The sequence below is a fragment of the Schistocerca nitens genome, chromosome 2, assembly GCF_023898315.1.
Source record: "Schistocerca nitens isolate TAMUIC-IGC-003100 chromosome 2, iqSchNite1.1, whole genome shotgun sequence".
NCBI classification, from domain to species: Eukaryota; Metazoa; Arthropoda; class Insecta; order Orthoptera; family Acrididae; genus Schistocerca; species Schistocerca nitens.
In genome coordinates, this window is record NC_064615.1 from 1,171,181,849 (window position 1) to 1,171,206,075 (window position 24,227).

Below are 24,227 nucleotides of genomic sequence, written 5' to 3' on the forward strand. Positions count from 1 at the left end.
GATGAGTGACCTATCTATAATTCCATTATTAACATCTTTTTTCGACCCATTACAGGGATATATGTAAATGCAGCGTTATTTTTTGATGAAGCAACAACGAGATAGGCATTGCCGATGCCGCAATTACGGCATACACTAATGAGGTAGCTTCAGTTTTAAGACGTGGGTTCAATCGTTATTAAAGTACAGATACTTTAATCTGACTTGAACTTAAAAGCAATATAAACTTGACGACAATACGGGTAAATGTGATGAAAAGTATCCTGACACCCCCAAAAACATACATTTTTCATATTAGATGCATTGTGCTGCCACCTACTGCCAGGTACTCCACATCAGCGACCACAGTATTCATTGGATATCGTGAGAGAGCAGAATGGGACGCTCCACGGAACTCACGGACTGCCGCGCGGATACCCCCGCGGTTTAGTACGTCTGGCCACGGTACGCGCGGCTCCCCCCGTTTGAGGTTCGAGTCCTCCCTCGGACGTGGGTGTGTGTGTTGTCCTTAGCGTCAGTTAGATTAAGTTAGATTAAGTAGTGCGTAAGCTGAAGGTCCGATGATCTCAGCAGTTTCGTCCCGTAAGACCATATCGCAAATTTACAAATTTACAAACTCACGGACTTCAAACGTGGTCAGGTTATTGGGTGTCAGTTGCGTCATACGGCTGTACGCGAAATTTCCACACTCCTAATCATCCATAGGTCCACTGTTTCCGATGTGATAGTGAAGTGGAAACGTGAAGGGACATGTACTGCACAAAAGCATACAGGCCGATCTCGTCTGTTGACTGACGGCGACAGCCGACACTTGAAGAGGGTCGTAATGTGTAACAGGCAGAGCTCTATGCAGACCATCACACAGGAATTCCAAACTGCATCAGCATCCACTACACGTACTGTCAGTTAGACGGGAGGTGAGAAATCTTGGATTTGAGGCCGAGCAACTGCTCATGAGCCACACATCACGTCGATAAATGCAAAACGACACCTCGCTTGGTGTAAGGAGAGTAAACATTGGACAATTGAAGAGTGGAATAAAGTTGTGCTGAGTCACGAATCACGGTACACAATGTGGCGATCCGATGACAGGTTGTAGCTATGGCGAATGCCAGCGTGTGTAGTGCCAACAGTAAAATTCGGAGGCGCTGGTGCTAAGCCGTGGTCGTGTTTGTCATGGAGGGGGCTTACACCCATTGTTGTTTTGCGTGCATCACAGCACAGGCCTACGCTGGTGTTTTAAGCACCTTCTTGCTTCCCACTGTTGATGAGCAAGTCGGGGATGGCGATTGCAACTTTCAACACGAGCGAGCACCTGTTCATAATGCACCGCCTGTGGCGGACTGGTTACACGACAATAACATCCCTGTAATGGACTGGCCTGCACAGAATACTGACATCAGTTCTATAGAACACCTTTCGGGTGATTGGGAACGCAGATTCCGTACCAGGCCTCACCGACCGACATCGATACCTCTCTCTTCTCAGCGCTGAACTCCGTGAAGAAAGGGCTGCAATTCCCCAAGAAACTTTGCAGCACCTGATTGAACGTATGCGTGCCAGAGTGGAAGCTTTGATCAAGGCTAAGGGTGGATCAACACCATACTGAACTGCAGCATTACCGATGCAGGTTGCCACGAACTTTTAAGTTATTTTCACCCAGGTGTCCGGATACTTTCGATCACATTGCGTATCTGCGGCGTATTTGTTTTACTGGGCCTTCAGTTGACGAAGAAAATTTGTTTTCTATTTTTGTAACAGTCAAACAAAGATGTCTGGCTAGTACAGGATGTTTAAAAAGTGTACATCCCATTCCACAAGACTATCTGTAGCAGTAAATAACTAGCACCATGCATTGTGTGCACTTCACTGTTACAGTTGCAGGTTGACTGTATAACGGCTTCCTGAGACAACAAAAGTTGATTTCCGTGCTTTATATAATTGTTGACCGAATATTAAAATTTGAAACGCTGTCGTAATCTTCCCGTGAGGACATACAGTCTTACATTACAAGTTGAACAAAAAAAGCCGAACACTGAAGTACAAAACTGTAAATGTGTTGGGGTAAGCCGGCGGCAGTGGCCGTGCGGTTCTAGGCGCTACAGTCTCAAACCGCGTGACCGCTACGGTCGCAGGTTCGAATCCTGCCTCGGGCATGGATGTGTGTGATGTCCTTAGCTTAGTTAGGTTTAAGTAGTTCTAACTTCTAGGGGACTGATTACCGCAGCAAGTCCCATAATGCTCAGAGCCATTTGAAGCATATTTTTTGTTGGGGTAACGTTAACTCACGGCGCTCAAATTACCCAGACCAGTTTCATCCATTGTTTCAGAACAGGAGCAGTTGGCGACTTTCAACTAACTTTACACGTAATTTTACTTCCCGGGCTAAATAATGAAAGGAAGGTGGTTTACAGCTTACTACATTTTGGCTATACGATTTCAGCATCTACTATGACGTCTTAACTTATTCCTTCTTCACTGCTATCACTACAGTATCCACAAATACCAGCGGATGTACCTACAAACATACAGCCTAAGCCAAAAGAAGACGCACTACTTAGAAATTCTCAGAATGCGACAGAACTCGGAAGATATAATTTACATACACAGATAAGGAATTATCACAGTTTGAGGTGGAAATGTCGTATGACTAGGGGTCTCGTCGGGTTGACCGTTCGCCGGGTGCAAGTCTTTCGATTTGACGCCACTTCGGCGACTTACGCATCGATGGGGATGAAATGATGGTGACTAGAACAATAGAACACGGAGCCCCTGAGCGGAGAAAATCTCCTACCCAGCCAGGGATCGAACCTGGGCCCTGAAGATTGACAATATGTCGCGCTGACCACTCAGCTACCGGGGGCGGGCAGTTTGAGATGAACTGGATGATTTGTACAAAGAAAGATCATTACAGATTGAGCAAACCGTTAACGCGTTGGTCCACCTCTATCCCGTATCAAGCAGTCATTCGGCCCGAGATTATGACGGTCTAATATGCCAACTGGACATAACTTGGCACGTTACCCCACAGGAGGATGTCTAGCAGCTCTATCAATCAATGTCGAGCCAAATAACTGTTTGACATTGATTGACAGATTTGTTGGACGGCCTCCTGAGGCATATCGTGCCAAATTCTATACTACTGGCGCATTAGATCGGCACAACCCTGGACTGGGTGCAGGGTATTGTCGATAAAACTTCAAACGTTCCCAGTTGGGAAGAGATTCGCCAACATTGCTGGCCAAGTCAGGCTTCCGCGTGCGCCAGTAGAAGCAGTAGAAACTCTCACCGTGTGCGGGCGGGCATTATCTACATCTACATCTACATCCACACTCCGCAAGCCACCTGACGGTGTGTGCCGGAGGGAATCCTGAGTACCTCTATCGGTTCTCCCTTCCATTCCAGTCTCGTATTGTTCGTGGAAAGAAGGATTGTCGGTATGCCTCTGTGTGGGCTCTAATCTCTCTGATTTTATCCTCATGGTCTCTTCGCGAGATATACGTAGGAGGGAGCAATATACTGCTGGACTCTTCGGTGAAGGTATGTCCTCGAAACTTTATCAGAAGCCCGTACCGAGCTACTGAGCGTCTCTCCTGCAGAGTCTTCAACTGGAGTTTATCTATCATCTCCGTAACGCTTTCGCGATTACTAAATGATCCTGTAACGAAGCGCGCTGCTCTTCGTTGGATCTTCTCTATCTCTTCTATCAACCCTATCTGTTACGGATCCCACACTGCTGAGCAGTATTCAAGCAGTGGGCGAACAAGCGTACTGTAACTTACTTCCTTTGTTTTCTGATTGCATTTCCTTAGGATTCTTCCAATGAATCTCAGTCTGGCGTCTGCTTTACCGACGATCAACTTTACATGATCATTCCATTTTAAATCACTCCTAATGCGTACTCCCAGATATTTTATGGAATTAACTGCTTCCAGTTGCTGACCTGCTATTTTGTAGCTAAATGATTAGGGATCCATCTTTCTATGTATTCGCAGCACATTACACTTGTCTACATTGAGACTCAATTGCCATTCCCTGCACCATGCGTCAATTCGCTGCAGTTCCTCCTGCATTTCAGTGCAATTTTCCATTGTTATAACCTCTCGATACACCACAGCATCATCTGCAAAAAGCTTCAGTGAACTTCCGATGTCATCCACAAGCTCATTTATGTATATAGTGAATAGCAACGGTCCTATGACACTCCCCTGCGCCACACCTGAAATCACTCTTACTTCGGAAGACTTCTCTCCATTGAGACTGACATGCTGCGTTCTGTTATCTAGGAACTCTTGAATCCAATCACACAATTGGTCTGATAGTGCATATGCCCTTACTTCGTTCATTAAACGCCTGTGGGGAACTGTATCGAACGCCTTGCGGAAGTCAAGAAACACGGCATCTACCTGTGAACCCGTGTCTACGGCCCTATGAGTCTCGTGGACGAATAGTGCGAGCTGGGTTTCACGCGACCGTCTTTTTCGAAACCCATGCTGATTCCTACAGAGTAGATTTCTAGTCTCCAGAAAAGTCATTATACTCGAACATAATACGTGTTCCAAAATTCTACAACTGATCGACGTTAGAAATAATGGTTCAAATGGCTCTGAGCACTATGGGACTCAACTGCTGTGGTTATCAGTCCCCTAGAACTTAGAACTACTTAAACCTAACTAACATAAGGACATCACACACATCCATGCCCGAGGCAGGATTCGAACCTGCGACCGTAGCAGTCGCACGGTTCCGGACTGCGCGCCTAGAACCGCGAGACCACCGCGGCCGGCGATCGACGTTAGAGATATAGGTCTATAGTTCTGCACATCTGTTCGACGTCCCTTCTTGGAAACGGGGATGACCTGTGCCCTTTTCCAATCCTTTGGAACGCTACGCTCTTCTAGAGACCTACGGTACACCGCTGCAAGAAGGGGGGCAAGTTCCTTCGCGTACTCTGTGTAAAATCGAACTGGTATCCCATCAGGTCCAGCGGCCTTTCTTCTTTTGAGCAATATTGTTTCTCTATCCCTCTGTCGTCTATTTCGATATCTACCATTTTGTCATCTGTACGGAAATCTGGAGAAGGAACTACAGTGCAGTCTTCCTCTGTGAAACAGCTTTGGAAGAAGACATTTAGTATTTCTGCCTTTAGTCTGTCATCCTCTGTTTCAGTATCATTTTGGTCACAGAGTGTCTGGACATTTTGTTTTGATCCACCTACCGCTTTGACATAAGACCAAAATGTCTTAGGATTTTCTGCCAAGTCAGTATATAGAACTTTACTTTCGAATTCATTGAACGCCTCTCGCACAGCCCTCCTAAAACTACATTTCGCTTCGCGTAATTTTTGTTTGTCTGCAACGCTTTGGCTATGTTTATGTTTGCTGTGAAGTTCCCTTTGCTTCCGCAGCAGTTTTCTAACTCGGTTGTTGTACCACGGTGGTTCTTTTCCATCTCTTACGATCTTGCTTGGCACGTACTCATCTAACGCATATTGTACGATGGTTTTGAACTTTGTCCACTATCTGTACTTGAGACAAAACTTTTGTGTTGAGCCGTCAGGTACTCTGTAATCTGCTTTTTGTCACTTTTGCTAAACAGAAAAATCTTCCTACCTTTTTTAATATTTCTATTTACGGCTGAAATCATCGATGCCGTAACCGCTTTATGATCGCTGATTCCCTGTTCTGCGTTTACTATTTCAAATAATTCGGGTCTGTTTGTCACCAGAAGGTCTAATATATTATCGCCACGAGTCGATTCTCTGTTTAACTGCTCAAGGTAGTTTTCAGATAAACCACTTTAAAAAATTTCACTGGATTCTTTGTCTCTGCCACCCGTTATGAACGTTTTGAGTCTCCCAGTCTATATCCGGCAAATTAAAATCTCCACCCAGAACTACAACATGGTGGGGAAATCTACTCGAAATATTTTCCAAACTATCCTTCAGGTGCTCAGCCACAACAGCTGCTGAGCCAGGGGGCCTATAGAGACATCCAATTACCATGTCTGGGCTGAAATATAAGCCCAGATTGGCTTGCTATGAAAGGCAACAAAACGAAGCGTAGATTATCGTCGACCTACCGCTGCGCTATAAAGGTACCGAGGATGACAACCAAAGGGATTTTCCTATGAAAAGATATGGCACCTCAGATCATTACTCCTACTTGTCTGGTCGTGCGGCAGGCGACTCTCGGATTTCTATCCGTCTGGAGTGTCTCCCGACACGTCTTCGGCCAGAAGTCTCATTGACTGGAGTAGATTTGTCTTCATTAAAGAGTCCCGCTTGTTTGGTGGCGGTAACCACGACTTGAGAGAGTACCGCACCACAATAGATAACACGCCCTCGAAACACTCGTAGTGCATCAGCTGTATGGTTTGGCAGTACGAACTATGTCGAGCTCCGCAAGGGACCGCAGCTGCCTACGCAAAGGAAACACGTCTGTGGATAGCGATTGGCCGACGCCCCTTAAATACCGGAGCACTGATCTGCAGCGGTCAGTTCTGTTCAGGGCTCCGAGTCGTGTGCAGTGTCCAGTTACAACCGAGTCTACAAGCTGCAGCGTTCGTACGTCGTCAGCCAAGACTCAGGCTCCGTAGGCATTGTAGGCCAACCCTGGACTCTATGTAGGCAACACCCAGAATCACAGTGACAGGACTTTAACATTTTATAGGACTTACAGTAATTTCAAACGTCTAAATCTGCAGGATATTTCACAAGAAGAAGCATCATTTAAGTTGAATACTTCTTCATATTTACTAAATATCTTTTTATATCTAACTGTGAGGAATCTCTGTCATTGAAGGAAACCTACGCCGCCCTCTTGCATTCCCAACATAAAGACCAGCGAGGACGTTTCTGTTGTCACCAGGGACAGCGGTGGGGTACCAATCTGATTGCCGCCCTCTATATGGCCCGACAATCAGGAGTGACGGTCTGGGGCGCCACTTCATTTCACATCAGGACTCCTTTGAATGTCATCAACTGCTTCTCTTATAGCGCTGCGGCACGTCGACTAAATTCTACCCTCCATTTTGTTGTCCTTCATTGCGAGCCATCCTGGACTTAAATTTCAACAAGACAATGCTCGTCTTTACGCGGTGAGAGTTTCTACTACTTCTCTTCGTGCCTGCCAAAATCTAACTTGGACAGCAAGTTCGCCATATCTCCCCCCCAACTGAGAATGATTAGAGTATTATGGGTAGGACCCCTCCAAACGTCTCGAAATTTTGACGATGGAATGTGTCTGTCAGTTGGACAGAGTTTGGCACGCTGTCCCTCAGGAGGAAATCTAACACCTCAGTCATTGCCAAACCAAATAGTTGCTTGCGTAAGGAACAGAAGTGGAGAAACGCGTCATTGACGAGCTCAATTTGCGAGGCTGTTTCTGTTGAAAAAATCGTTCAACTTTTCTGGAATTGTATTCATATGTTTACCTGTGTATGTCCATCACATATATCTATGTCTGTCCTATTCTGATAATTCCTTCGTGCTGAAACGTTTCTCTCTCTTCTTGTGATGCAGATCTTCTTGTTGTGTCCGTGCTTCACAACTTGAAAATTGTAAGTTACTTTCTCTCTTTCTCTCTCTCTCTCTTTCTCCGTTCGTAAACGCATAACAAACAGATACATAAGTTACGCTTTGCTGTTGGCGGATGACAAGATGTAAACAGTATTGTGTAGCAGAGTAGCTACCAAAATAAATGGACAAAAACACAATGTAAGGTATGTTAACTAATGCATACATCCACTTTTCACCAATTAAGCTATAAAATGGAACTTTGACATAATGTTATAACCAAAACAAATTTTTATATGTAAAGACAATTTTACAGTTAAAAATAAAAATTAAACCCACTGATGATAGCACAAAAGTGCTGAAACATGTATGGGTGAAACAAAACAGAAGAAAGGTGTCTTGCATAAGGCGGAACTTCTCACGCCGTTTCTCTCTCTATCTCTCTGTCTTCTTTTTCGCTCAGCCCAAAGTTGTGCATTATCTCTCAGCTGTAGAGCACATTATCAGTTAGTATTGACTGAGGAATGATGCAGCGAAAAGCAGGTGTTGATTTAGTATGTGCCAAACTATCCCGTAAATGCTAATTCAACTCTAATGCTAGAAGGTGCAAGAGATTCTTTGTGCACCAGTGAGCGGTGTCAACTTTACCGTTAAAATTCCGAGAGCGGGTGATCACTGAAGATGCAGCCAATGTATTGCTTCCTGCGAGAACCAAATTAAATTGACAAAAGTTGGGAAGTGATTCTAGGGTATTTTCGTATAAGGGAGCCACGGTCTCCACTGGTTCGTTAAACGGTAATACCATAATTACGACGTATTCGGTATGTTATCCCAGTTACAGTTACCCTTGATTCTGGAAAAATATGCTGCGAACAGCAAAAAAGCCAGCAAAATACAGTCACCAAGAAGGTTCTTCTTCAGTGGCTACCTGAAGTTTACGACGCTGATGTCGATATCACTTGCTCCTGGTTGCTAGGATTGTCGTAGCCACGGAACAAGTACTCCATTCTTCTGAGAGTCTTCAATGTGTCACACAGTCGATGATCCGTCGCTGCGCTCTTTTCCATGATCATGATGGTCGACATTTTGAGCAAGACCTGCAAGGGAACAGTTCCGGAACTGTTAAATAGTGTACTCTACACTGACTGTCCAGACTGAACACACTGTGATAAAATTTTACTTGTATAGTAGTGTATTTGAGGCTTCTTTAGTGTTATGAAGATATGTTCACAGAAACAGAGTTAATCGAGGTAACGAACCAAATTATTATTTTGTAATGAGCCAACGGAGAGCATAGGTCGCATATACAAAGGCACTTAGAAAATATTCCAGAATCACAACTAATAGTATCAGTGAGGCTTGGGTTCATCCTACTTATTTCCCGAAAAGATCTCACAGGAATACAGTGCAGCTTTTGATTTCTCTTCTTGCGCTTGACATCACAGGAGCAGGCAAAGGAGAAATGACCATTACACCTGAAGTAACCTGTGGAACATATAGTCAGATAGCTCGCTGAGCTAAAATGTGGGTGTAGATTTAGAGGCAGTGCCTGACAGTGTCCTAGTGTATGTGGAGATCTCATCTGACATCTCATTTCCCACGTCCCACCGGTGTGCAATACTTATCACCTTAAATTCCACACCGATCTACTTTACCTACTTTATGACATTGTTTTGGGGACAATTAGATTGTCTATTGAAGTAAAAGATTTTTCCTCTGCACGATTGAAGTTCTAAAACTTATTTGAGACGTACTTCTTCACAATAGCAATATTGTACTCACATGGGCATGGTAGCCCTGATTAGTTACTGAGTTTCTGGTGGGTACACTCCTCTGACACTACTGTCGACAGGAAAGCTGTGCACGCGTCTCTGGTTCTGAGGCTGCTGCTGGGGATCGCCCGGCTGTTGAGCATGGCGGATGCCACCTGGAAAAGTCCACATGGGACACTGCACTATGGCCATAAGCCATGTATTTCTTTGTAACGTTCCTCTACTGATGTCACCAGGAAAATGGTATGGTGGCAACGGCGATGACATCACTGCTGGAGACCACGAACCTGTTCAACACAGTTGATGCATCACTGGATAAGACCATCTTGGGATTCGTGCTCTTATTGGACGCAGTTACTAGTCTCCTTCCTTTACTTCTTGATAATATTCCTTTGTTGTTCCCACCAAAAAACTGGTGCGGTGTCAGTGGCGCTGATTTCACTGCTGGCGACGACGAACTTGTTCAACAAGGAGAATGCCGTTCTGGAGAGGATCCACTTGGAGTTTGTGCTTTGATTTGATGCGATTCCAGGTCTCCCTCCATGACTTCTGTGCCGCTGTTGTCACCAGGAAACTGGTGCAGTGGCAATGGAGCTGATGTCGCCGCTGGGGATAGCCAGCCTGGTGACCGTTGCAGAAGCATTTCAGCACACAGCTGCTTGGCTCTTCATGTTTTCGTTCGACGCAGTTTCGCTTCTCCTCCCAGGAATTTTTCGTAGTATTCCTCTACAGTTATTACTGTGGTCGCAGTGGTGTGACGTTAATGCTGTAGTTAACTAACTGCGCGGTCTGTGGCTTCATTTCACGGTCCAGGTGGCTCCCCCCCCCCCCCTTCCGGAGGTTCGAGTCCTCCCTCGGACATGGGTGTGTGTGTTGTCGTTAGCGTAAGTTAGATTAAATTATATTAAGTAGTGCATAAGCTTACGGAATGATGACCTCGGCAGTTTGGTCCTATCAGACCTTACAATACCCGATCAGCTGTCCATTTGACCAAGTTCGTCTAGGACATCACGCACTGTTTTAATGCATTTCCTTGTCGCTTTCTAGGACTTCTTTATAGCTTTTCTCTACTGTTGTCACCAGGAAGGCGGTGCGGGCGGCGGTGGTGCTGCTGCCGCTGCTGGGGATCACCAACCTGGTCAACATGGCGGACGCCCCGCTGGACAGGGCCGCCTGGGAGTTCGCGCTCTGGTCCTACGCCACGCACTTCCTCGTCTCCTTCCAGGGCTTCTTCATAGCCTGCCTCTACTGCTTCCTCAACGGCGAGGTGCGTATTGTGCCGCTCAAACTGCCTGCCACCCAAATAACTGCCTTGCTGCATGTATTCATTATTGAGCTGTAACGATTGTGGCCTCTGAGAGGCATAGACGTGAAGTAACTGTAATTAAAAAATGGACAGTGGAATCATGCTATCATGAAAGAAAGAGTGAACATTATGTCAGAGAAGTGGAGCATATGCCTGTTGTTGTGGATAGATGCGGAAGGAAATTAGCCGTACCGCCTTTCAAAGGAACCATTCCTGTGGTTTTCCTTGATTTAGGAAAATGATGTAAGGTCTAAACTTTTGAGTTCAGACAAATAATTGAGCCCCACTCGAGCCCATTGGGAGTGCAGTGTCGTACTGATAGGCAGCTTCCTTTAGTATAGGGAAGGAATACATCTGGCTTCACACGGGTACATAATTCCAACGCAACGGAGCCGACCGATGTGGCCGAGCGGTTCTAGGCGCTACAGTCTGGAACCGCGCGACCGCTACGGTCGCAGGTTCGGATCCTGCCTCGGGCATGGATGTGTGTGACGTCCTTAGGTTAGTCAGGTTTAAGTAGTTCTAAGTTCCAGGGGACTGATGACCTCAGAAGTTAAGTCCCATAGTGCTCAAAGCCATTTGAACCAACGTAACGGTAGGCAACAAACTGAACATACCATCAATGCTTACATAAACTACAGCATCAACAGCTTTTAATAGCGACAACTTTAAAGGGCTCCTGGTAGTCCGTCACAGCTAGGTGAGTGTCAACCAAGAGTAACCTCTGCACAACAGGATCGACGTCTAACCTCAAAGAGTCGGATGATACTCAGCCACGCAAGATCATTGTCTGCAGAAGTTACAGCAGTCTCGTTTCCTGCAGTTTCTCGACTAGCTTTGTAGCGGAGAGTCGGGATTACTGAAGAATGAGATACAACCCCGCCGGCTTTGACCAAAGACGTCAGCATTTGCCGCAGATGCGGTATTGCACAGATTTAACAGCAAAGAGAAATGTGGAGAAACAAAAGAATCCACGACAGAGAAAACAGATCGTAGACATATATCACGTACAATCACATTTCGAACATAATGTTAAGTATACCGCCTATTTGAATCCTAGTAGTATCCTGTTCTTCAGTTGACTTATATAGCTCAAGTGAAGGTGTTGGGATACCAGTGCAGAAAAGAAAGAAGAAACAGTGTCAGAAGTAACGTTAGCATGGAATACCTCTGTGGTAATATATGAGTTGTATCCCGTATTTCAGTTAATATGCATAAGTTAACTGCAGCACGGGATACTAATTTAGCGTATGTCGACTTTTTCGTCTTAGGTACCACTAGTATCCTATTCTTCATTTGACGTATGTAGGTCAACTGAACTAAGGTAGAAAAATTTTACTTATGTCGATCTTTTCGCCTTCCCTAGTACTAGTATCGAATGAAAAATATCGTGGTAAAACTAGTCCTAGCGAAGGCGAAAAATGTGACAACTGTAAAATTTATACTCCGTACTGCAGTTGATGAACCCTTCTTCAAGTCCTCTATATTCATAGGAGTAGATAAATACATAGCTACAAACCAAAATCAAAAAGTAAAACTTGCCCAGAATGAAAAACAGTTCTTCCAAAATATCTGATACTTACTAAGAATGTGCCGAATGGAATGAACATGTGATTTACGTTAATACAAGTGACAAAAAACGCACATGTCTAGCCCCGTCTTATATCACTTTCACTTATTTACATTTACAATGGCGACGCATCGTCACTGAAGATAACCGATTTATTATCTACAGCTCGAAAATAACGGCATTAATATCTATGAGCAAACTATGACGTCATTGGTCAAAGCCGACGGGTTGTATCCCATGCTTCAGTTGATCTGGAGAGTCAGATCAATCGAACTGTCTGCAGATGTACGGCAGTGGTTCTGAGATGAGTCAGATTAATGTACCGTCAGTAACATCGAGATTGGACAAGGAATGAATTGATGATGCATGTGTTCTTTACCGATGACGACTGCTTTAATGTAGAAAATCATTCTCTTTTCACTTTAGTCTGAAGAGAATGTGGTGAAATCATTATGAACTGGCATACAGAGTTCCATATACCATTGTTAATGCTCAAATATCACAACGGTACTCCACATACGTCTCCTCAGAATTCCGATAGTCCAGTCTCCCATTTCGTAAAGAGTATTTTCCAGTTTAATAAAGCTGCTCAACATTATTTTCGCAGAATTTTCCGTATATGACTACCGCTTAGAGATTTGTCTGTGACAGATCGGAATGCGAGACTGTTGGTTTCGGAAAATCATCCATGTACAATGCAGGCCGGCAGGACCACCTTATATTTCAGAAAATTAAGGCTGCCTCTTAAGCCCACACCTTTAACTATTGTTGCCACCGTGCATTAGTGTTTCTACCGGTCCCTTGTCCGTTCGAAACTCGACTATGGGTGCGTTGTTTATGCATCTGCACGTCCGTCCCTCTTATGCCGTCTCAATGCTATCCACCATCGTGGAGTCCGTTTGGCAACGGTGCCTTTTACACAAGCCCAGTTGAGAGTCTGTATGGAGAAGCTGCCGAACTGCCGCTGTCCTACGGCCATGACTTCCTTCTCAGCAGGTATGCAGACCGTCTGTCTGCCAGGAATGACCACCCATCCTATGCCTGCCTCCACGATAACTCGTTTGAGTGCCTCTTCTCTGTTACCTCCTGGAGTCTGCTTTCGGATCTTGCTCTGGCAGTTTAACTTCACGCTACCTGCAACTTTCTAAGTAGGTGTGAACCCTTTGACTAGCTTGGCTTTGTAAAGGGTCCATGCTCACCTTGGCCTCCATTCGCTTCCTAAGTACACTACTGAAGCCTCGCTCTATCGCCTTGTTTCACGACCTTCGCATGGAACTTCGCGATAGTATCTTTGTATACGCTGGCAGCTCTCGGACTGACCGTGGCGTCGGGTGTGCCTTCTTCATTGGCGCCGTATCGGCTTCCGGCACTCTGCTCAGTGTTTGCAGTGGAGCTCTTCGTCCTGTATCAAGCCACCGAGCGCATCCAGCGACACAGACCTCTCAATTGTGATATCTCCTCAGACTCTCTCAGCACCCTTCAAAGCCTCTGTGTGCTCTACATCGCCCACCCCTTAGTGAAACGGGTCCAGAAAGCTGTCATATGATTACTCTTGATGGGACCACTGCGCGATTTATATGGGGATCTGACAGCAAAGAAGGCTGCTGACGCTGCTGCCGAGGCTGCAGTCCTCGCACCACGGCCCATCATTTCTTATACTCCCTCCGTTGATCTCTGTGTCGCCGTCTGTCAGCATGTGGTGTCCCTTTGGCAACCGGTCCTCCCTTCATGGGAGTAAGCTCCGGGTTATTGAGCCTCTCTCGGCACCTTGGACGACATCCTCTACGCCCTCCCGCCGCGAGGAGGTCATTTTAACTAGGTTGCGTATTGGGCACTGCCTTTTTGGCCATCGCCACTTGCTACATGGCGTTCCCTCACCACTTCGAGCACAATGCGCCCCACTTTTTACTATCTGCCATTTCCTGAGGGAATGCCCATTTTTTAACCGTTTACGTTCCCGCTTGGGTTTCGTGTGAGTTACCGGCCGTTTTAGCGGACATCACGCGGGCTGTCGACTGCGTTTTATTCGTTATCCGCGTAGCAATATGGCGACAACCATTTAATTTTTAGTTACGGACCTCCGTTTCTCTATGGCGTATTTTATAAACCTCTCTCCGCGTCCCTGTTTATAGCTGTCTTCTCTTCCTTCAAATGGGATTGTCGTGTAGTCATTCTTAACTCCTCTTTTTGTCTTCGCGTTTCACATTTTTGACATGCGCGCGAATGAATAATTGTTTTTACGCCCTGAAATAAAACAAAACAGTGATGACTGGCGTGATGGAACTCGTCTTAATTCTGAAAGTGGAAGGGATTTTGATCACAGAAATTAGGTTTTGCAGTGGATCAAACGGCGACTATTCGTTATGGTAACAAACCTGCAGTGTTCAAGGTTACATCCAAGATCTCTTTTCTCTGAGAGAGTGGCGTTTATCTTGATCTCTGTGCGGTGAGGCCAGCCTCTCATCCCCGTCATCAAGAAAATATTAACGACTTTGAACTGCTCTGGATACGTTGAGTTCTCTCCAGCAACTACTCGAACGACATATCCATTAGATAGATATCGGAGAGACATCTCAGCGTAACTGTTTGCACTCAAATTTTTGCATAGTATGACGATCTCTCTCCAAAGAAGCTGTTGCGCTATCTAATTATGTGACTGGATATAAATAAACCATTGTAATTACTAGTCGTATATTCTACGTGACATGATGTCGAAAATATGAACCATTCTGGCTCGTTTCATTTAATAACGATAAAATGGTGGTAAGTATATTTTATAAACATATTTTATGTACTGTTTGTATTGATAGGAACATGGAGAACAGTGTTCCCGAAGACCACCTTGAAAATTGTCTGCAGATATGAAGGGAAACAAAGGAAAATGTAGGAGATCAGATTTGACGAGTTCAAGAAATTTGACTGGAATACTAAAGGAATTCGAACCGTATAAACCTCTTTAACTTTTAGAACTATATGACTGGCTTTCAGCATTTTCAAAAGTTTTTTTTTTCTTAAGTGGTTTATTTTATTAAGCTTTTTCACATCTATCTGTCATTTATATATAAGAAGGACGTTACTGAAATCTGACGAATTTGTTGTTTTAAATTGTCCTACAACAAAGTACCGAGAAGTAAACATGAACTACGTTCTATAGAGAAATCGAATATCGATGGTTCTTTACTTCCGATTTGCAATATCGCCCAGATATAATATGCTTGATGTTGCCAATTAAAAATATTTATCTTTTAATAGAAGGCAAACGACTTCGTTTCGTTGTGGGAGGTCAGAAAATTAAGACAGAACTTGTCTCTCGCACTGTGTTTATTTTACTGTATAACTTTTACCGTAGGCGACTCATTCATCCCTCGTAGAAAAGATGAGAGAACTGTTAGTAGGCACCTCATGAAACTATTTGCACAAATGAGCGCGAAAGATGCAATGAGCGTGAAAGATGTTCAGCAAGTCAGGTAATTAATTTTCCTTACTTCCGAAAAAATGTCGCTAAAGTGCACACGGAAAATCGATTAAAATGAAAAGTAAATACAATAATTTACACAGTTTTACTTTGAAACTAAAAATTATTTTACGCTCGATGCCGTATGTAATTTACAACAGGAAAAAGATATAAGCTTACGAACATAAGTATACAAATTCTGAAACGATAAGAAGCTTACAGTTAGTGGTGACGTCATCACTTTTCAACACTGTCTAGCCCCACATCCAGTGCCGACGTACGTATCGTTAGCAGAAATGGGACCCAACAGGTGAGACCATATTTGAAAGGATTAGCTTAAATGTTTGTCATAAAATAAAAATTCAGAGAAGAATATCATATAAAATATTAAAAATAGCGTTAATTTCAGTCAGTCGATTTGCAATCCGACACCGTTCATTAAATAACTTTTAATGACTACACTAACGAAGACGGGAAGAGTTACACAACGACGTACCGCCCGTCCCACCAAAGAAAAATCTCTGGCATCACCGGGAATCGAGCTCGGATCTTCTGCATGGTAGTTAGCCGCAATGTCCACCTAGCTATGGAGGCCGATACACATCACATAACGGGTTTTAAATTACTGAAATTTCACTTCACTCAGTACGGATGCCAGCCATCAACGTAGGTTTGAAATGCGGCCCCTACTGGCAGGAATACACGTTTTTATTCGTTGGGCATAGAGGCAAAGTGGATTGGAATTCCTTAATAAAACTGTGGTATGTAATATCGCCATTGTTCCCGTCCAGAGGCTGGTATGACTATGAGTGTACCCATCGGGCCCAGATACGCTATGATTGGTAACAAATCAGGGAACTGGTCAGACCAGTCAAGAATCCCCAGTTCCTCATGTCAGGGTGGAGTGTTGCATTAGCCTCCCGGATTGTTCTATTTGATAGCCAGGACGTGAAGGGTATGGTGACAGGGTTTACCAACTATATCACGTGCTGGAGGTATGGAGGAGGTATTGATCTTGAGGATCGCCGCTTCCTCTGACCCTCCCCTACGTCGTGTACAGACACGTTGGCGTCGCCACACGCAGGAGCCGCCATCCAATATGCCAGTAGACGCTGTAGCTACAGCAAGCCAATCTCTATTGCCCCTGGCGTGGTGTCAGCGGAATACGAATCCAGCTTTCAGTAATTTATCCCCGTTAATTTCCAATGACATTCATGCTATAATTGTACCTTGGTTGAAATGTCGTTTTTTTGACTGCTCATCGAAAGTAGCCGAACGATCCTATGATGGTCTAGTGTTGCAGTCCCTCTAGAAGGACCAGTGCCTACTCTTGTTGCCACTCTGTGTCCGCCACTCATTCAGCAGGCACCGCACTGCAACTAGGGATGGTGCGGGTATTTCAACACAACTGACTCAGCATTTAGTGTTGTCGCCCACCACACAACTGACTCAGCATTTAGTGTTGTCGCCCACCACACAACTGACTCAGCATTTAGTGTTATCGCCCACCACACAACTGACTCAGCATTTAGTGTTGTCGCCCACCACACAACTGACTCAGCGTTTAATGTTATCGCCCACCACCTCAGAAATTAGTTACCTTTCTATGGACGCTTGTTTTTCTTTCAACAAGAATGCTAAACAGTAGTTCCTTCGTAATAGATATAAAATTCTGAATGTTGATCCAGTGTTAAATATTAGAACAGAGACAACTGATTTCCATCCAAGCAACTCCTGACAACATTAAAAGTTTTAGTGGAAACAGGAAATTACACCCACTGTATTGTTCCATCTGCGGTGAAGTACGCTATTTATTAAACTTATTTCAAAGACAAAAATATACTATTTCCATATTTTTTAGTTTAATAATGAAATTCTTTAGTTCTTCAAGTTTCGGATTATTTCACTGTCGATTAAAAACAGAGGAACAGATGTGCAAAAAATATCATCTAACTCTTTTAACTGCGAAAGTTACATTTGAAGAGGACCGTCAGTAACAAGCTAAATCTTAGAAAATTACCCACGAATGTACTAGACAATTTAAAAATACCGTCAAAAATTGTGATATAAAAGGAGCAGTCAAATGAAAACGAGAGACATGGGAAGAAAGGAATCGAATCCTTTATTATTCCAAAAGTAATCGCTAAAACTGTTAACACGCTTATCCCATTGTGAGGGAAAACGGTCTACTCTAGTGCATTCATGCAAAAATGTTTCTGTTTGGTTACGGAACCATTATTACACCGACGCGTGCGTCTCTTCGTCCTTAGGAAATCGACGGCCATGAAATGTCTTTCTTCAGGGCTCCAAACACTTGGAAAACGCTTGGGGCAGGGATTAGGAATGCGTGGAGGATGAATAGGAGCTTCCCAGCGAAGCTTCTGCGGCGTGATTCATAGAACCTTGGCGCGTTTCGTTGGGCCCACACATATTCCATACAGCCCCGATCTCACCCCATGCATTTTACTGGCAGAAAACTTAGAAAAAGTAACAGACTGCCTACACTATGCTTGTCCGTTCTCTTTTGTAGAACTGGTGTGCGGTGTGGGATCCGCACCAGATAGGATTAAGGGAGTACATCGAGAAAGTTCAACGAAGAGCAGCACGCTTTGTACTATCGCGAAATGGGGGACAGAGTGTCACGGACATGACACGGGGTTTGAAATGGACACCATTAAAACAAAAAGGATTTTCGTCACAGCGAAATTTCAATCATCAATTTTCTCCTCCGTATGCGAAAATATTTTGTTGACGCCGACCAAGAGAAACAATCCTCATACTAAAATAAAGGACATCAGACCTCGCACGGAAAGATATAGGTGTTCGTTCTTTCTGCGCGCTGTTCGAGAGTGCAATAATAAATAATTATTGTGAAGGTGGTCCGATGAATCCTCTGCCAGGCACTCAAGTGTGACTTGCAGAGTATCTGTGTGGATGTAGATGCGACGTTCGTGACCGTGCACGCCTGAGTACAATTTTTCTTGAGATATGTGGCATTTGTTACATATTGGTCTCACTTTTATCGTCATCAATTTACGGGACAAAGCAAAACACATGTTTATAGTGGGTGGACTATGTGAGGAATCTACACTCCTGGAAATGGAAAAAAGAACACATTGACACCGGTGTGTCAGACCCACCATACTTGCTCCGGACACTGCGAGAGGGCTGTACAAGCAATGATCACACGCACGGCACAGCGGACACACCAGGAACCGCGGTGTTGGCCGTCGAATGGCGCTAGCTGCGCAGCATTTGTGCACCGCCGCCGTCAGTGTCAGCCAGTTTGCCGTTGCATACGGAGCTCCATCGCAGTCTGTAACACTGGTAGCATGCCGCGACAGCGTGGACGTGAACCGTATCGGCAGTTGACGGACTTTGAGCGAGGGCGTATAGTGGGCATGCGAGAGGCCGGGTGGACGTACCGCCGAATTGCTCAACACGTGGGGCGTGAGGTCTCCACAGTACATCGATGTTGTCGCCAGTGGTCGGCGGAAGGTGCACGTGCCCGTCGACCTGGGACCGGACCGCAGCGACGCACGGATGCACGCCAAGACCGTAGGATCCTACGCAGTGCCGTAGGGGACCGCACCGCCACTTCCCAGCAAATTAGGGACACTGTTGCTCCTGGGGTATCGGCGAGGACCATTCGCAACCGTCTCCATGAAGCTGGGCTACGGTCCCGCACACCGTTAGGCCGTCTTCCGCTCACGCCCCAACATCGTGCAGCCCGCCTCCAGTGGTGTCGCGACAGGCGTGAATGGAGGGACGAATGGAGACGTGTCGTCTTCAGCGATGAGAGTCGCTTCTGCCTTGGTGCCAATGATGGTCGTATGCGTGTTTGGCGCCGTGCAGGTGAGCGCCACAATCAGGACTGCATACGACCGAGGCACACAGGGCCAACACCCGGCATCATGGTGTGGGGAGCGATCTCCTACACTGGTCGTACACCACTGGTGATCGTCGTGGGGACACTGAATAGTGCACGGTACATCCAAACCGTCATCGAACCCATCGTTCTACCATTCCTAGATCGGCAAGGGAACTTGCTGTTCCAACAGGACAATGCACGTCCGCATGTATCCCGTGCCACCCAACGTGCTCTAGAAGGTGTAAGTCAACTACCCTGGCCAGCAGGATCTCCGGATCTGTCCCCCATTGAGCATGTTTGGGACTGGATGAAGCGTCGTCTCACGCGGTCTGTACGTCCAGCACGAACGCTGGTCCAACTGAGGCGCCAGGTGGAAATGGCATGGCAAGCCGTTCCACAGGACTACATCCAGCATCTCTACGATCGTCTCCATGGGAGAATAGCAGCCTGCATTGCTGCGAAAGGTGGATATACACTGTACTAGTGCCGACATTGTGCATGCTCTGTTGCCTGTGTCTATGTGCCTGTGGTTCTGTCAGTGTGATCATGTGATGTATCTGACCCCAAGAATGTGTCAATAAAGTTTCCCCTTCCTGGGACAATGAATTCACGGTGTTCTTATTTCAATTTCCAGGAGTGTATAACCTGTATCAAATTAATGAATTAATTGGCAAAAAGTAATTATTGATAACTTATATGAACAGTGTTCGATCTTTTGAAAATAATTTAGTTTCGTGACTGAAACAGAATCGAACTGTTTGCTTTTTACATCCAGAAAATTTAATTTTACCCCTCAGTGGGGGATATTACCCTCACCTTCGAAACCACTGGCCTAAAACAATGTTCTATATTGAAGTCAGTGTTGGCGCGTAACCACAAATTCATGGCTCGTGTGGCGGCCGATATTTGAGGGAACCTTTTTTCTTTGATTACCGAAAATTTTCAAACGTTACAGTTTTCGTTATTGATTATAACATACGCTCTAAACAAATGTAACTCCCAAGCGACTGCGTGTGTCATTTGGGTCTTAAACGGGCCTCGACATGCCAATAACCACCATTTACTCATTAGTTGTTCATCTGTACACTAGCTTGTCTGTACCGAAAATAAGCTCGCATATGAATGAAAATTTAATCTACAAGTCGCGCAGCCATGGAAATACTGGAGTATCAGTTTGGTAGTGCTCGGCCAAAATATTCACAGCGTACCATTTTGCGTTACCGTCGCTGTGCAATCTCACCGTTGCGTACTGTTCGCGCCACCATGACTGATCAAACCCATTAGTAGTTACAGACGAGCTCTTCGCATTCCGTGCTGAGGATGCTTTTGTGTTCGCTAAATGCTGTTGCCTGTGGTGAGAGACGGCGGTCTGAACTATATTAAATACTTATCATCCGAATTTTCGAAAACTGTTGGGTGAAAAATATTTGATATTTGCACATCTTACAGACTGATACCTTCACTCGACAAAGACTTTAATTTCTTTTCGTTATCCGTCGTACTTACTGCGCCGCATCAAATTAAGTAGAACATTGTGTGCTGAGGTCATCGGTCCCTAAACTTACACACTACTTAAACTAACTTATGCTAAGAACAACATACACACCCTTCCCTAGGGAGTACTCGAACCTCCAGCGAGAGGGGCTGTGAAATCCGCAACATGGGTAAACGGAGCGGCCACTTCGCACGGCAGTAAAACACTGCACGAAATTTTAAAGAGTTCGCAAAGGTAGAAACGAAAATTCGTAAACTTTTCGTATGGTAGCTTTTAGTTTATGTATTACAGTGAAGGCATGCAGCTACAATATTGAAATTTTATTTGCAATTTAGAGCAGGGAATCATGAAAGAAGGTTGTATACGTGGAATTGACCTGGAGACACTGGTAGGTTTCAGATAGACAGAGATTTAGGAACCGGGTTTTAAATTGTAAGATATTTCCAGGGGCAGATGTGGACTCTGACCACAATTTACTGGTTATGAACTGTAGATTAAAACTGAAGAAACTGCAAAATGGTAGGAATTTAATGAGAGAGCCTTAGGAAACGGTTGAAAAGAACAGGGGAAAGAAGAATGGGCTGCTTTGACAGATGAAATAGTGAAGACATCAGAGGATCAAGTAGGTAAAAAGACGAAGGTTCGTAGAAATCTATGTATAACATAAAGAGATATTGAATTTAATTGATTAAAGGAGAAAATATATAAATACAGTAAATGAAGCAGGCCAAATGGAACACAAACGTCTCCAAATTGAAATCGACAGGAAGTGGAAAATGGCTAAGCAGTGATGGCTAGAGAACAAAGAAGCATGTACCACTACGGGTAAGATAGATACTACCTACAGGATAAAGTAGAGACATTTGCACAGAAGAGAACCACGTGTATGAACATCGAGAGCTCAGATGGAGAACCAGTCCTAAGCAAAGAAGGGAGAGCAGAAAGGTGGAAGGAGTATATGTAGGGTCTATACAAGTGTGATGTATTTGAGGGTAACATTATTGAAATGGAAGAGGACATAGATGAAGAAGAAATGGGAGATATGATACTACCTGAGGAATTTGACAGAGCACTGAAAGTTCTAAGTTGAAACAAGGCCACAGGAGCAGACAATATTCCATTAGAACTACTGATAGCCTTGGGATAGCCACCCCAGACAAAAATCTACCCTCTGATGAGCAAGATATATGAGACAGCTGAAATAGCCTCAGACTTAAAGAAAAATATATTAATTCAAATCCCAAAGAAAGCTTTCGAAATGTGGTGCTACAGAAGAATGCTGTAAATTAGATGGATAGATCACGTAACTAATGAGGAGGTACTGACTAGAATTAGGGAGAACAGGAATTTGTGGCACAGCTTTACCAGAAGAAGGGATCGGTTGGTAGGACATGTTCTGAGGCATAAAGTGATCACCAATTTAGTATTGGAGGGCAGAGTGGAGGGTAAAAATCATAGAGAGAGACTAAGAGCTGAATACACTAAGCAGTTTCAGAAGGATGTACGTTGCAGTAGGAACTTTGAGATGAAGAAGTTGCACAAGATTGAGTAGCACGGAGTGCTGCATCAGACCAGTCTCTGCACTGAAGACCACAACAACAACGATTATGCATTACTTTTAACACATGTTAGAGGCCCATTGGTATACTACTTTGTACTTTTAAAGCCTGGCAACTACCTAATATTTGACTAACGGAAGAATCCCATTGTTTTCCATTCATGGGTCAAAATTTTTTAAAGGTATGGGAATATTTAGAGTCATATTAGTTATGCTGAAGATTACATGGGTACATCACGTAACTAATGAGGAGGTACTGAATAGAACTGGGGAGAAGAGGAATTGTGGCACAACTTGACTAGAAGAAGAGATTATTTGCAGGACGCGTTCTGAGGCATCAAGAGATCATCAATTTAGTATTGGAGGGCAGCGTGGAGGGTACAAATCGTAGAGGGAGACCAATAGATGAGAACATTAAGCAGATTCAGCAGGATGTAGGTTGCAACAGTTACTCAGAGATGAAGAGGATTACACAGGATAGAGTAGCATGGAGAGCTGCTTCAAACCAGTTTCTGGGCTGAAGACCACAACAACAACAGGACATATCATTTCGTTCTCGAGTTATTGAGTTTTACATCCGACCGACGGTCCATGTGGACTTGCCGGTCGCTATGAAATGCTAGTCACCTGTTTTTGACATAACTATTAGGTGAAAGAAATTGATTTTTGCGCATCTTTCAGTAAGATATCTTCGCCTGATAAAGGATGGAATTTACTCTGCTCTTACAAATGAAGGAAAACGTTGCACGAAATTTTAATGATTTTGCAGAAGTAGAAACGCATTGTGTAAATTGTGCTTATGGTTGATTTTAGCTCATACACTGCAGTTAATGAAACTTAGATAAAATATGGAAATTTTATTTTAAATTAAGAGCAGAAGGATATCTGATGTCGTTCTTGAGTTACTGGGTTTTATATCCGCGACCCCGGACATGTCCCTCCTGCGCCCGGGTTCGATTCCCGGCGGACACAGAAATTTTCTCTGCCTCGTGATGACTGGGTGTTGTGTGCTGTCCTTCGGTTAGTTAGGTTTAAGTAGTTCTCAGTTCCCACCCCCGGACATGTCCTTGTTCATAGTGAATGCTGTGGTCATAACCATCGCCATGTCTCGTAAACCATTCAAGATAAGGAAACGAGGTCTTCTGCAACTGATAGCACGCAAAGAGGCAGCAGATATGTAGCTTGATAAATACCCGAAACATTTTTTTCTCCGAAATACGGAAGTACGTCATTCGCAGCAGTGAGACGTCTGCGGTTCAGGACGCACTGAAACTCCACAGAATTGTAGGGAAAACCTAATGGCGCGCGTATACCAGTACACAACGTTTGGAGAGCGGCGAAACAGGACGTGTATACCCGTTCGCAGCTCTAAACTCCGTCCAGGTAAGTCTTGTAAATCCCAACGGGACCAACCGACCGCCATGTCGTCCTCAGTCTATAGGAGTCACTGGGTGCGGATATGGAGGGGCGTGTGGTCAGCACACCACTTGAAACGTACCTACAACAAATAAAGCCTATGTTCGTCTGTGAAAATGGACTCGATAAGCAACCTGAGCTGTCAGTAATCGGAATCTACCCTCCGTAAAACTGTGTGCGTGTTGTATTAGTGTCAGTTTCACTGTCATTTCAGACCTCAACAGATCGTTGCACGACAAACTTAAAACTAACTTTTGGATAATCTATCT

At 44.6% G+C, this 24,227-nt stretch overlaps 1 protein-coding gene across 1 annotated transcript in view; it reads left to right on the forward strand.

Moving 5' to 3' along the window:
- The window catches only part of LOC126235632 (PDF receptor-like), a 368,747-nt gene that overhangs the window by 336,503 nt on the left and 8,017 nt on the right, over positions 1-24,227 (forward strand). The window contains exon 11 of the mRNA XM_049944344.1: positions 10,372-10,555. Coding sequence (XP_049800301.1) covers positions 10,372-10,555 — 184 coding nt within the window. The remainder of the gene's footprint in view (positions 1-10,371; positions 10,556-24,227) is intronic.